At 45.1% G+C, this 16,049-nt stretch overlaps 1 protein-coding gene across 1 annotated transcript in view; it reads left to right on the top strand.

Annotated features, from left to right (window-relative positions):
• The window catches only part of ATP6V0D1 (ATPase H+ transporting V0 subunit d1), a 231,999-nt gene extending 217,160 nt beyond the window's left edge, over positions 1 to 14,839 (top strand). Inside the window, exon 8 of the mRNA XM_069217611.1 lies at positions 11,410 to 14,839. Coding sequence (XP_069073712.1) covers positions 11,410 to 11,571 — 162 coding nt within the window. The 3' untranslated portion in view covers positions 11,572 to 14,839. The remainder of the gene's footprint in view (positions 1 to 11,409) is intronic.
• Positions 14,840 to 16,049: the final 1,210 nt, after the last annotated feature.

The following is a 16,049-nucleotide window of genomic DNA, read 5'->3' as shown; positions in this document are numbered from 1 at the left end:
ATAAACTGCAGCTCTGATCCCTGGCCCACATAATCATCCTGTTTGAGAGGCCCTGGCTCCCCTTTTGTGGGGTACAGACGCCGCTTGAGGTGCCGCCGGAGGGTTGCATTGGCGCCCGAGGCTGCGAATCCGGAGCTGCCGAAATACCGGAGATCGGTGGGCGCCTGGCCGGCCGAGGCCCGCACCCGTTTCAGGACCTGTGCGCTCTGTGTTCGCGGCGCCGGATACCTTCTGGCCCGGGGCGGGCGCTTGGATCCGTTTGGAACCGGAGCGGTGAGAGGCCGCTGACTTCGCCGGGGGCGCAAGAGCCGAGCGCAGACCCGGGAAGCTTATCCTGAAGAAGCGGCGCCGGCCAGGACCTCCCTGTTGCGGCGCCACCCATTTTGAATCGGGTCCTGCCGGAGCGGGCTCGCCCGTGCTGTATCACTGGAGGGGAGCACCCGCTGAGGCCATCGGCGGCCTGGCTCCCCTCCATGTCCACCGGAGGCGGTAATAGGCACTGCGGCCGGCCCGGAGGCCGGGCCGCACACAACACTGCTGGGCGGCCTCACAAGCTGAGGCCGCCATTTTGGAGTGCTGACTCCTCGTCCGACTGCAGCCATTCGGTCCAGGAGGGCCGACCCCACTGGTAAGTGGGCTCGAACTGCGTGGAGGCGCGTTGCAGGGGAGCAGCGTCCCAGAGTTGACACGCGTGGGCGCAATTGCACAACGGCACCGACTTATGGTCCCCATGGTTCCTGAAGTGACGGAGCCCGCAGAGACCGGATTGCTTATCCAGATACCCTGGGCATGAGGTCTCCACTGGATTGTCTCCCCCCCCCCCCCCCCCCTTTTTTGTATTGAACCGCGCCTCACCTCAGGAGGGGTGAGGCAGCAGGAGCACAACCAACGGACGGGTGCAAAGCGTAAATCGGGCATGGACAACCGTATAAGGTGAGCCTCTCGGCGACTCTTATCGGGTTGCTATTCACTACCGTGCTAGTTATTCTCCTGAGACCCAAGGCAACCAGAACAGTTATAACCTTCGTCTAACCTCGCAGTGCCCAGTCCACACCTCACTAGCATCATAAAACCCCATTGGCATTATAATTAGTGTTTGCACATTTATATTAGGTGGTTGGTTTTCTCAAGGGCGAGTTAACTGTAAAAGCAGCAGCAAACACACAGGATATGTCTACTATGGCAACAGGACCACAACTCACAGTTTAATAATTACTGGCCGGTCAACTATAGCGGTTGAGCGTCATAACAATGTCATAATGAGGATGACAGACAACTACTCCCCTGGTCACACAACAGCCACAAAAACATTATGGCCACCCACACGCACCAAGGGATCTTGAAATATAAGATACTCACATGGAACGTCAGGGGCATGGCAACCCCACGGAAACGTCAAAGGGTCTACGCTTTTCTTAAAAGACATCAAGTACACATAGCTTTATTACAAGAGACGTTTTGCTAAGTCCACGCTGGAAAACGCACGCTCAAAATGGAAAGGCCAACTGCACGGCACCACCTCCTCGTCCTTTGCCCGCGGAGTAGCCATTTGGATTGCACCTGGGGCCCCGTTTGCTCTGCAATGGCAGGCACGTGATACTTGAAGGCACCCTAGATGGGTCCCCTTTAGCTCTGGTCGCACTGTACTCCCCAAATGCAAACCAGCACGACTTCCTATCCATGCTCTCCACCGGCAATCTTAGCGACCCCACGCTAGAATGCATATGGGGGGGGTGACTTCAACAGTGTCCTGGATACTCAAATAGACCGTTCATTCCCCCCACTTGCCATGGCCCCTTCTAATCGTGCCTCACAGGCTTTGGCGCACTGGGCATCAAACAACGGGCTGAGGGATGTATGGAGGGTGAACCACCCCACTCACCGTGAATACTCCTATTATTCTCCAGTGCATAAGCTGCATACCAGAATAGATATGTTCTTTGTATCCGCATCTGTTATTCATAAAGTATGCTTGTCTGAATACCTAGCACGCACAGTATCAGATCATAACCCTCTATGCATAACAATGGCTTGGGGACACACGCACACTCGGATACCAACATGGCGACTACAGCCAGAAGCCCTTCTGGACCCCCCTTTCAAACAGATATGTCCAAAAGATTAGCCGATTACTTTCTATCAAACAAAAACACAACCTCATCCTGCGCTATAGAGTGGGATGCCCGCAAGGCGGTGATACGCGGACACTGCCTCGCAGCCACGGTGGTTGTTAGAAAAGCACTTAATAAAGAACTACAAGACTTAGAGGTGAAGCTCCGCAGGGCAGAGAATGTGACCGACAGCGGAGAGCCCACACTAACAACACTGCACTCGCTTAGAGCTGCTCACAAGGAAGCAGACAACAGATTAAGCAAACACGACTATAGATATTACATGACAAGACAACACGCTGAAGGAGACAGGTCGGGCAGGCTATTAGCTTTGCTGATCCGGCAGCCATCACAACCAACACCCATTGGCGCTATACGTTTAAACCCTGATATCATCGTTAACACCCAAGCAGGCATAAATGATGCCTTCTCTGCATATTACCGCACCCTTCATACGCCCCCCCCAACCACCCAGAGCAGCACCTTATTGACACACTACACCTGGTCTCTCAAAATCAACTTATCCTCGATAATACCACTACTCTAGACGGCCCTATTACTATTGAAGAGCTGCGGTTAGCTATGGCACATAGCAAAACCCCTGGGTCTGACGGTCTACCGGTAGAATATTTTAACTCCCACGCTATCCACTTACTACACCCACTTATAGAAGTATTCAACGAAGCACACCACAACCTACAATTGCCGGACTGTATGCGCGAGGCATTGATAGTCGTCCTCCCAAAAACAGGGCGTGACCCTCTCGATGTCAAATCATACAGGCCGCTCTCCTTACTCAACACAGATTGCAAATTATTTGGGAAAGTACTTGCAAACAGGCTCCTCCCCTACTTACCGAGTTTAATACACCATGATCAATCCGGCTTTATTCCTGGCAGGAGTACTTTTCTGAACATCAGAAGACTCCTGCATATAAACCATAGCAATACAAACACGGAAGCAGTAGCCCTCTCCCAAGATATTGAAAAAGCGTTTGACACACTCAGCTGGAACTATCTCCTATGCACACTTAAAGCATTCGGTTTTGGCCCCGGTTTTATCAACTGGATCAAAACGCTCTACTCTAGGCCCACAGCCAGTGTCAAAAATGGTCGAGCTATCTCCGAAGCATTCCCCATAGGCAGAGGCACCAGACAAGGCTGTCCACTATCTCCTTTGCTATTCGCTATTGCCATGGAGCCATTAGCAATTAAACTACGCAGCTATGCACACATATGGGGTATCCTGGAATCTAATACCTATCACATTATATCCTTGTATGCAGACGATGCCCTAATATACTTGCGCAATCACTCAGCCTTTATGGCAGAGGTACTGCAGATGCTGAACTCCTTCGCCCTCTCCTCTGGTCTACATGTCAACTGGTCCAAATCAAGCATCTTTCCCCTTACTTCTATCCCGGCTGATCATCATATGGCATTGCCACAATATAAACTACCCTGGTCACATACAACCTTTAAATATCTTGTAGTGCAGATTTATCACTCTATCACAGACCTAAAAGAAGGTAACATTGATAAGGTGCTCGGCTCCACCCGTAGCTCAATACCTTTTTGGAGCTCACTCCCCCTGTCCCCCATGGGTCATGTGGCGATAGCTAAGATGCTTATCCTTCCAAGGTTCCTATACTATTTTACTGCCCTTCCGTTGTGCCTGCCACGCTCGTTCTTTAACAAACTGCAATCAATGCTAACCGACCTACTCTGGGGCAAAGACAGACGAAGAGTGGCGCTGACCATAACACAACACCCGCAAGAGATGGGTGGGTTGGGTATGCCTAACTTCGAAAGATAATACGTAGCTGCCCAATTATCATGGTTATCCACATGGCTCCAAGATACTCCTTCTGCTGAAGGCATAATGTTGCAGACACATATAGCACCACAGGGACTGCTGCTTAAAATGCTAACTAGCCCTCCCCCTACACTTCCTAGACTAATACTGTTAAGAGGCAGCTCGCTTTTGCTGGCGCAGATACGTCCAGAATAAGGCTCCCTTTCCCCCCTACTCACCCTTGCTGCCACTGTTTCAATTACCGGGCACCCAAGCCCTCTCAATATACCACGACACGCGGGGAATAAACACATTGCAGATGGGTGATTTATACTCTAGCTCCGTGATGCACACCTTTGCGGAAATGGTATCCGCTGGAGTGATGCACAACGGGCCTTTTTAACATACAGCACCATAAAACGACTACTCCATAATCTCTGGGGTACCAGTGACGCGGAGCCTCCGGAGTCTCCGTTACTCACCATTATCCTCACCATAGGTAGCTCAAAGGGCATTATAACTAAACTATATAAGGCATTACTTCAGGTGATATGCACCATCCTGCCACGTGCAAAGGCACGTTGGGACTCTGTCCTCCACTCACCACTACCACAGAAGACTTGGGCTGCCGCTCTCGCAATGGTTAAATCAGTATCCCGCAACCCTCGTCTGTGTTACACCCAATTCAACTATCTTCACCATTCATATTTATCACCAGCCCGCATCCAAAGAATATATCTGAGCACAACACCGACATGTCCTAGATGCGCCACACCGGCAGCTGACTTCTTCCATATGGTTTGGAGCTGCCACTCAATAAATTCGGCCTGGCAACGTGTGATGGAGGTCACAGCAGATATCTAATCCCACACTCTGGTGCCCACGCCCGACTTTTGTTTACTTGGCATACGCCACCGCGCCAGAACGGATAAACAAACACACAAATTTATAGACTTCGCATTTGTGGTTTACAAACGTTTAATAGCAACGCATTGGAAAGCTCCACATGTCTCCCCCCACTTGTCCTGGCTGCGTGATTTACATAGCCGAGCGCAAGCTGAAGCCCTGACACTCCACTTACTCCAACATAGGGGTCTCATCCAAGAGGGCCCCGAAGTTTGGGACACTTTTGTGGTGGCTATTGAGGCCAGAGACGACATGTACCCCCGTGAACGGGATACTATACATACCTATTACAGCTCTGGTTGTCACCGTCAACACTTTAACTATGCTACCCCAATCTTAGCCACTCTCAATTGTACCCATTATTAACATCCTCACCCCTCCCCATAATGTATCTCTACACCATGTTTAGACACGCTATCTGTGATAGTACACATATGTAACATATACCCAGATCACGTGAAGTTACACCTGCCTTGTACCCTGTCAAATCCCATAGACACACTCCATACCTTAGAGGTGGCTTCCACCTTATTTACATATATTAGACACGCTCCCTCTTTTCTCTTTTCCCATGCAATGTGGGGGATCACTTAAACTAGTACTGATATTGATAGTGATTAGCTGCGTCCTTAACCTGCAATAAGTTCATACATAGTTTCCAAGCTGAATGCTGCTTCCCTTTTCTCCTTGCCCCTTTTGGTTTCGCATTGTCATGTTGCTCTATATTTGCCTTCCTCGTCTTTTATTTTCGCTTCTTTTGACACCTTATTGTGTAATAATGCTGTGTAAATCTATATAAGTGACCAAATGGATCGCAAAATTATTAACAGCTGTTGTATTGTTGTGTGCAGGTTGCGTTTAATAAACAGATTTAAAAATATATATATATATCCTACATGGTGAAGATAATGACAAGATGGATAATTTACTCCCCACATACTCTCTGATCCTAGCCTTTACTTAAATCTGTAGAATGCCAGTGGACTGTTCCCTGAGACAGAACTCCACTTCCATGCCAACTTTGCTATAGTAGTGTGCAGCAGTGATTCAACCCACAATAGAAACCAGGGTAAACCTTTCAACATAATTACTAGAGCCTGGGTTTGTGACCGCTCAGCTTTTTCTGCCTTTCAGCAATGCCCAGATGGAAGTTTTGTAAGACTCTGTCTGGCTAGGTGCTGGTGTGATTCCAGCTTTTCTGATCCAACACCAAAGACACTGGACATTGTTTACCTGCTGGGATGATATGCACATTCCCTTTGAGTCATGGCCAACAAGATGTTGGTGGTCACCCCTTCTGAATTTCACAACGCCTGTACACAGACCAAGATTCATGAGATGCAGCCAAATACATCTTGAGAAATGGTCTAGACAATGACTGATTGTGTTGGATGCACCATCAGCAGGTCCATGGTTTTATGGCCCCATGCATAGATATGTGCTACATGATTATGTAGGGATGTGCAGGCATCCCAGGTAAACATTTTATTTACCATTTGGCCCCAGACTTTTTTTCCGTGAAAGGGCTTATTTTACCACTCTGTCCTAGTGTTCAAAAAAAGATGGCGGGCTCAACGTAATCTTACATCTTCGCCCTATGCTCAAAAGCAAATCCAAGATACTGACTTTGACACAGGTTCTTTCCACCCCCAATTCGGCAGATTGGATTGGGTCCTTGGTCTTGCAGGATGTGTACTTTTATGTCCTCGTTCTGCAGTCCATTTTACCTGTTTTTCGTGGTGGGGTCAGAGGAGTTCGCCTTTTTATTTTTCAGCCTCACCTCTGCCCTCAAGCTGTTATGAAGGTGATGGCAGTGGTTTTAAACCAGTTTCACAAGTCTGGACACATATCTCTGTACTTGGACAACTGCCTGCTGAGTGCAGGTTCGCCGTGGTACATCGCAAACCACCTCTAGATTTTGGAAACTCTTCTGTCATCGCTGGGGTTTTAAGCTAGTGAGCTGAAGTCTTACATAATGCCCGTGCTGAGGATTCTCGTTTTAGGGTCCATCCTAGACAGGGTGATGTTAAAGGCTTTTACACCCCTTCTTTGTGTCAGGGACATTCAGGGCTTTAGCTCAGGTTTTGTGTTTAATCTTGGATTCCGACAGAGGCATGTCTGAGGATACTTGGTCTTTTGGCCTTATGCATCGTATAGGTTCTAGGTGCCTGCTGGCACATATGAGTTTTACATTGAAACGTCACTTCCAGTGAGCTCAACACGGGGGTTATCTTTTCAACATTGATGTAGCCATCCTGGGATTTTCACTGGTAGCAGGCTTGGTGGGTCACTGAATGAATACCAGGATGGCTGGGCTGAGCGGAATACAAATGGCATCTTCATCCAGAGGTGACACAAGGCAGCTTTGTCCAGTTCGACATTTACTGCACACTGGTGTTTCTACTAGGAGATTCTCTGAGAGACTCATTTCATCTGCATAGGGAGTATAGGTCTGACTTCTCATCACCACTTCACCTGCTCTGAGTTCTGAAGAAGGTCCGGAAGGACCGGGCGCAAATCATTTTAATATCTCCGGATTGGAACCAGAAATTATGGAACTCTGGAAGGTTGAGGGTACGTACTTGTCCTTCTATTGGAGTGTCTTTTTGAGAGGACTTCCTGTCTCAGCAACGGGATATGGTTCTGCATCTGAGTCAGCTTGCAGGGCCCATCCATGGACATTGTGCTGCGGCAACTGAAGTGTTTCAACTTAACTGTTGAAGTAGTGGATGATTAATCTTTTGGTTAGGTGCCCATCTACCAAATCTGTAAATTCGAGTGGTTGGGTGAAGTTTGTGGCCTGCTGTGGACCCGTTGGGTTGATCTTCCACAGGCCAAGTTATCTGATAATTTGTTTGTGGAATCTCTGGCTCATCGGAGCTTTGCAATGAGCACCGTTAAGTTATTTGTCAGTCCTTTTGGCCGTTCTACATTTGCTGATCAACCACCATTGTACAAGTTGACAGATCTGATGCACTTTCTAAAAGGATTCACATAAAATGTTTCCATCAACAACTTTCATTATGTCTCAGTGGGATCTTATCTTGGTGCTTATGTTCCTAATGTGGACTTCTTTCAAACCTTTGCACAACTGTTCTCTCTGACTACTAACTATAAATATGGAAGCCCTCATACTTACTTCTGCCCACTGTGTCAATGCAGCCCCATACACTGCTTTCTTCCTTAGAAAAATGCTGGAAATCCTCTGCACCAATTTGCTTTCTGCTGCATTCCTCTAATGTAATACTGGACAGTTAGGGGTAGACTACAGGGTTAAAATATCTGACTCACAGGCTCTTAAAGAAGCAGTACTTCCTCTAAGGTCTCACCCCCCTACACACACACACACACACACTCAACGGTGTCCTCCAAGGCCTGTGATGACTTCCATCGTAATTTGAGTTTAAACAAGATTAGGCAAAGATGCAAATCCTGCACGATGTTGCCACTTCAGGAACGTGTAGGTCAGTTTCAACACTGTTTACCCCAGTGAGTCCTACAGTAAATATATCCTTACACTGCAGGATTATTTTTGTGCATCACAATACAGTCTTTGGAGGCCGGGCCCTGTGGTACCAGATCAGTAGAAATACAGAATGGCTGGCGTTGGATAATGGATGTCTGTTTATCCCGTTGGGGGCTTCTTTGGTATCTCATGACCACTGTGACTGTCTCAATTCTCTCTGTAAGACAACTAAGGATATCAGTATGACCAATCAGATTGATGGGTGCTAGTTTTTTGCAGTGGCAACCTCTTCTCTCTGACATACTTCAGGGGTGCTGGATGGCATGTTGCTGTTTGGCTTAAAGTTTCTAGTTTCTTTATGTGATTCAGCACAAGAACCACACTCTGGGAGTCCAGATCCCTTGTGACTCAGGTTGGTCCCAGCAACACTCCTATTAGACAGTCTGCTTCGTCTGATAGAGACATCTAGTTGCAGATTCCTTATCTTAGAACTTCTCCCAGGCGTCAGTCTGGATCTGGTGATTTCTCTCGAGCAGTACCCCTGCACGCTGTTAGGTGGCATCGATCAGCTCCATGTTTTTCGTTTGCATTGTGCACGCAGGATATGACATTGCAGGTCCTGTATAGGCAAGCTGACAACAGTTCTTTTCTTTCCGTGCCAGCCAGCACGGATCCAAAGAAAGAGCTACCCCCCAGTCAGTTTTTGGCTGGTCTTTTTTTCAACTTTTGTTGAAGTTATTTTCAGTAGTTTCTACTCCTGGTGTGTCGAGGGATGTCTTCTTGTAAGACTGGGATCAAGCCCTGTTGATCCTGTCTTCGGGCAATGTCTGACAGATCCGCACCTCGTGTGCCTTTGGTGTCTGGGGCACGACCACAACCAGAAGTCGTCTTCCGATTGCCGGGCCAGGAAACAGAAAGCTTTGAATGAGCAGTCCCTAAAGCTGATGGTGGCCCGGTGCTTGGCACTGTGCAAGTGTCAGTCTCGGTCTAGAGGAAGATCGTGGGATCGGTCATGGAAGCCCCCCTCTTCTTTGTCCCACTCCAAGTCCTCAAGAGGTTCAAGTAAGTCGAGGCATAAGAAGAAGTCGAAGTAGGCAAAACGTTCTTCAACTTCACCTTGTCCATCGGCTAACAAGACAAGGGACCTGGAGCTTCATCGATTTAGGCCTCCATCTGCAGCGCCTGCATCTGGGCCTGACATGGAGCCAAACGGGCAACGTATGAAGCTGATTCCAGCGCCAGTAGGGTCCTTGCCCCTTTTGTCGGTTCCTGAACCTTATTAATGTGGGCTATGTTACGGTGAGGAGGAGGAGGGATTGCTGGACCCTTTAAAATACTAGCTCCAAGACCACATGGACTGGCATACGGACCTGGGTGAAGGCAATGGACTGGATATCTCCCCAGATACTGACAAGCTCTCACCCCCTTCTGTGGCTACAGAGGAGGGAGCTTCATATTCAGCGGTAGTGGAGAGAGCAGCCGAGGTCCTGGACCTTGAAATTCTATGGTAAGGAAATTGCAACTAGATATGTCTATACCGGATAAGGTGTTACCAGAGAAAAGTAACCTGTCCTTCACTATGCCTCACACACTGGGAACATGGATGGGCTTATCCTCCTGATCACACTTGGCTCTTGCAGGGCCAGGTACACTTCTTTCCTTTCTGAGCAAGAAGGCATGCTTCAAGGCAGACCCAAAGCCTCTCTAGAAATGTTTTCAGTTTTCAGGTGGAGTCACCTCACTTCTGGGAGCAGGTGTTGTGCATACACCAGCTGTGGTCTCAGCCGCTTTTCAAGTACGTTTCGAATCACTCCCTTCCTTGGTCAAGAAGAACTTGAAACTGGAAGAAAATAGGGTGGTATGGGGTCCCACTTTTATACTCATTTTCCAGACACGGGATTTTGATTCACTATCCAAAGCTCTGGAACCAGTTTGGGTTGAATTCTTTTCAAATGCCATTTTCCTGGTTGTGCAGACACAGCCTTCTTGCAAGATGTTATCACTTCAAGCATGAGTTTCCACAATATGGGCACAGTGACGTGTCAAGACTCTTCACTGGCTGTTATCAGTCTTCGTAAACTAGCATTCTGGGATAGACAAAAGGGCAGGCCATGCCTAGAAAATTCCTCATCCTAAACAATAATACTTGCTGACTCACCCACTCTCTCCTACCATCCGGCAGATGACATTGCTCAAGGAAAATATAATCTGCATTCTCTTGCTTATAGGAATTCTAGCCCTGTCTCCATCCTACCTTTCTTTAGGTTCTGTGTCTCAAACCATACAACAAAGGAATACAAGTGATACATTTCCACTGTGTACGGACGATTTAGCCATCCTCCATCTTGTGCATTGCTAAACCTGAGGCCATCGAAAATGGATCCCACTGGCCAGTTAGTTAAAGCTAAGTTGCTTGATAATTCAATCTGCTGGCTTGGTAAAACATGTCCTGGATCATTGCAGCATCTACTGTATGATTGTCCACTTACTCTGCAGCTTTGGTCCAAGGCTTGGTAAGTTGCTACTAAGGTCTTGGATATTTCAGATAGCTTTTCATATAGCTTAATTATCTGTAAATCATGTGTATTGCCAGACCCTTTTCCTGTGTACCAATCAATGATTTGATTTTTCTCATCTCTTATGCTATTCATAAATTACTTGTAATTAGACTACTTTCTTTTATTACTCGGTAGACTTGGATTATTTTTTACCGTAAAAGGTACTAGCCTCTCCCTTTGTAAGTTACATTAAATGTCTTCCCCACCAATGTTTTGGATGCCCTTCGATACTTCTGGATTTAATTTATGATTGGTCCAATTGTACAACATGATATATTCTAAAATGTATAGCTGACGATTGATCTACATGGTATAATTGTTTTTGTATGTTTTTGAAAGTAGCTAATTTTTAATTTATTTTCTTAGTGCTGTTTACTTCGAAATAGCGTTATTTTATATTCCATTTGTTATATTTTCTATGTGTATTTCCTTACCATATATTCAGTATTGTTTTTCATCGTTTTGTATTTTTCTAAATTTAATAAAATATTTTGAACATGAAAATGAGAGGAATGGAGTAAAGGTAATTGAAATGATATTTATATATACTTTATATACTTTCTCCCTGTTTTAGGTGAAGTTGAATAAGTTAGCATTCCTGAACCAGTTCCACTTTGGTGTATTCTATGCGTTTGTGAAGCTAAAGGAGCAAGAGTGCCGGAACATTGTTTGGATCGCTGAGTGCATTGCTCAGAGGCATCGAGCCAAAATCGACAATTACATACCAATCTTCTGAAGGATGTACACAGAGCAGGAGCCCTGTGTGTCGTTATGGGGAAGTATGGAGGGCACTCCTCTCCCAAACGACACTGAGGACCAAACGAGTGTAGTTGTAACAATTGAATTCCACAAGCTATTTGATCTTTTACATCCAAATCTAAAACAGACTGCCATGTTTGAGGCTGTTTCTAGCATAGTGTATATGCTCGCTGTGGCCTCTTGGAATGGCTTTGTTGAAGGATGGTAAATGTATTATATTTGTAACTGTCACTGTACTTCTACTGGTATATCTGTGTACACACCAACATTGTTAACATTAATCAGAGGGGGTAACCTCCATTCGTGAAGATGTGATCGAGTTATAACTGGTTTAATCCCCTCTACATGTGTTGTGGAACTGCATAAAACCAAGGAGTCTGCCATTTGACATTTGGCTGCAAAAAGGAGAATGCGGTCCAACCGACAGGCCTAGTTTCCTGATTAAAAATGTATTAACACGTATTTTAATCCTGCTCTTCAATGTGTATCTTTGCTTCCTCTCGGATCAAAATCCATCCCAGAGAGCTCGACCGTGTGTGAAGTCCTGCAGAAGGAAAACACTCACTTGAGAACAAATCCTAATTGAGGTGTAAGTGAACTAGCAACTATCTAATCACCTTCTTTTAGGCAAAGATAAAGAAGGAAAGGTGATTTATTTGCCCCTAATATAAACAGTGCATGTAGAAGTTATGTCTGCTGTATCCATTGCAGCATGGTACATCCTTTTGAAATATTGACTTCACCATCTCATAATGAAAGACCACCTTACGAACATGATGCCGGAACGCTGGCGATTTGAATTATGACAGTGACATGGAGTCATCTTGTCCAGTCAATGTGAAGTACAGTTTATATTTCTTTCCTTAATCCCACTTAGCATTAGTCGTGTAGTGAAAATGGTCTAGACGTTCAAAGACAGCTCTTATGAACGAGGGCCTCTTAGGATAAATCCTGACCTTGCTGATGGAACCGCTTCTCGTTCATCTTACAAAAAAAGGGTCAGTGCCTCAGAACAGCATATACTGTTGGGATCCACACCAGTGCCCTTTGGAATCCGCATGGGTTTCTACTTTTTTATTGGTCTTTTTTTTTTATTAAGGGGGTCATTAACAAAATGCCTTGTCAGGATGAAATTGAAGTTGTCTGTAAATTCTGCAGCCTTAATGTAAACAAAACTTTTAGGGCTGATCTGTGAGTTGTGATCCCATATAAATTGATGAGTCGGTAATATATTTAAAGTATTTCATATTTACCCGGGTCGTTACTTCTCACAGCGCAGTCAAATGCAATTTCACCAAGCTGTTCTTTCTTGATGGTCCTCACAGTAGAACTAAACGATTGATGTTAAGTGTGATATTGATGTTGGTGTTTTGTACATGATATAACAGTGTGTCTTTGAATTACACAAATGAGTCATGGAGTGCATAATCTGGTCTGTTTTTTCTTTAAAAAATTCAGATTACGTGTTTCTACTTGTTCCTCATCCAGTAGATTTTTTGTGAATGCATTAATATATTGATAGTTTTAGTTTACTTTTGATAATTGTATGGAGTGTCCTGCCACAGAATGGGCTTGGACTTCACTTGTTAGTTGTGAATGTGAACAAATGCTTAAATAGGCGATGATTCTGTGGCTCAAACACTTCAAAAACGTTTACAGAGATCATTATTCATCAAAATATTTGCTTAATATTTATAGTAGTTTTTTTTTTACTTTGCACTGTAGCAACTGTTCACTGTAAGCTTTCCCTGAAACTGTTAAAGTGAGACCAGGAAAAGTTAAGACAGCGGTCATTCAGGAGCAGCAACTCCTGAAAGCAGAATTTCCTCGATTTTGGCACGAACGGCGTTATTGAGCTTCCAAAGCTGTTTTCACATCAATTAAAGATTCCCCGTTCATGACTCTCACAGAGAAGCTTGTGATTTGCAATGGGTTATTACCTGCCTTGGTATTTCTGTCTTGATAGGGAAGAGATCAAGGTATTTCTACCTTCATTGCTTTATCTTAAGCCATGTTTGCTGAATCGCACCCTTCACTGGAAACATAAATAATAACCACGAAGGTTGAACACCTATTTGACTGCATTGCATTACTTTTTTTGTTACGTATTGGGCTGTTATAAGTCCCTCATAGAACAGAGACCTGCACCAGCAGGTGTCTGTGCTGGATTGAGAGGAATGTGTGAGGGGTAGTAAAACATCTTGAATGGTACTGTCATAGTTCATGAAAGATAATTTAAATCATTCAAACCCTCCACTTTTAGAAAGCACTACAATCCAATTAAATATAACTTTTTAATTCTCTTGGGTAACAATTTCAGTGAGCGTAGGTAGAAACTTCTGTGGATGCTCCAGCATATTCCATGCAGTACAGACACACCTTTCTAGATTTCAAATGTAAATAGATTCCTAACTTCTCCATTACAACAGGTGCTGCAGGGTGGGCAAGCTCCAAGGAGGATTAAAGTGTGTACACAGGGTATCATAAAATGAGTGAAGAAGATTGGCGGTTGTGTCTGTGCAGCTCTAGTCTCCTACAGCTGGTAGTATTATCTGACGTGAATCAATTGGTGACCCATTGACCAGTGCCATGAAAGCTTTGAGACTGTTTGCTCTAACTTTATGAGTGAGAAATACACGTTCTCAATTCCACAAGGATACCTGGAGCACTGCTAAAGTGGCCCTGCACATTTTTCAAGAGTCCTTGTAGTGGTGTCCTGATTTACTTTCTATCCACGGCTGACCAAAACTTTGCTTATGGTCCCGGCTTGTCACACTATATAACAGTTGACAGAGTTCTGAGTTCTCGTTTGGTGCACTGTATCCAGTAGTTTACAACTGTGGTAGCATTGTGATGGGAGGTTACTCAATGTTTGTCTCTAGTTTGTGTTCCCCAGCCCTTCTCAGCTCAGCTTCTGTGAACTATATTGGTAAATGAGTGTGCTCCTCAACGATGAATAACAGTCCAGTACTTTTGAAATTAGTGTACATAATGCCCTATACATTGAAAGCCCCAGTGAAACTCTCCACAACAAACTAACGCACATTTGCCAAGCTAAGTCAAGTCACTAAAAGCATGCACCATTCCCCTCGGGCCTCTTGCTTGACTTCCAAGAGTGGCACTCCAGGAAATGTCTTGTGCATATGTTTTAGCTAGTCATTGTACCGATGGTGTGTAAGTTTCAACTTTGTTTCCACCACTTTACAAATTAAAACCATCCAATAAATATTGTATCGAAAGTATAATGCGTGTTTTTGTTGTTCATTTAAGGTGCATATACCAGCAACATTTCAGCGTTTTTGTTTCCTGTGTGCCGATGCTTTATCACTCAGTTTAGCAATGTTCAGTAATACCAGCATACTGGGTTTCTTAATCCAACTAAATGGCATATTGTTAAGTTATTGTGTTGCATTCTTTCCAAAGACAAAAGCTGTGTAATGTTTGAATGAAATAGATGTAAAACGTGTATGGAAAAGCCAAAATATTTGACTTTTGTACCTTGTATGAGCACACACATACAATATACGTACACCGATCGCCAAGTGCAGCACACCAGTGTATAGATATTAAACTACCCGGACACACATACCAGCAGGCACTTATGCTCACAGACTGTCGGGCATACCCACCCACACAGAAAAAAGGACCACAGACGCCCATGCACACAGACATAAAAGCAAACAGGCATTCAGTCCAACAGGCATAGAGACATCTGTACACTTTGATGTTAAGTTGTCAGCATTTGTATAGCGCATTCATATATGTATACGTCCTTGAAACCTTATGCACATAGAGTAAAGAGCACTGAATATAGGAAATCCACGTACGGTAGGATTGAGAGTGAAGGTTGGGTGGCTCGGTGGGCTGATGTCCAGATTGATAGTTTGTTTTTGTTGACGAAAGGGTTGAATTTGGAGGTAAAGTGTCAAGTGGCAGGGGTTCATGGCCAGAACCAGGGAGTCGCTGGATAAGTGGGTGGCCTGAATGGATGAATGTGTGGGTGAGATGGATGGATGGAAAGATATATAGATGGATGAACAGACTTGTAGTGATGAGCAGACTTGTAGGTGACTCCAGGGAGGCTCAGGTTTAATCTTAAACCTTTCTGCTGAGGAAATCTGTCTAGAGGTGGAGAAACAATCCATTTTAATCCTTGGACTCTCTTTGTAGAGACCACTTTTACTCTGGGGCAGCATACATAAAGACAGCCATACATATAACAACAGGCACACAATACGTATGTGCACCGACAAAACATAGAGAGACACAGGCAAGCATAGGTCATGTATAAGTCACATATTTGATGTTAACTTTAGGACTGGTGAGCAGGGGTGACTGGACCTGGGGCAGCACTGCTCATAAAGGTCAACACACCTAACTAAATACACCCATACACACACACACCAACAAAAACAGAAGCAACCTTGCGTCTAGAACAAATGCGCCATGAACTCA

Source organism: Pleurodeles waltl, chromosome 12, assembly GCF_031143425.1.
Source record: "Pleurodeles waltl isolate 20211129_DDA chromosome 12, aPleWal1.hap1.20221129, whole genome shotgun sequence".
Lineage (NCBI taxonomy): Eukaryota > Metazoa > Chordata > Amphibia > Caudata > Salamandridae > Pleurodeles > Pleurodeles waltl.
This window is presented reverse-complemented; position numbering and strand designations above follow the sequence as displayed.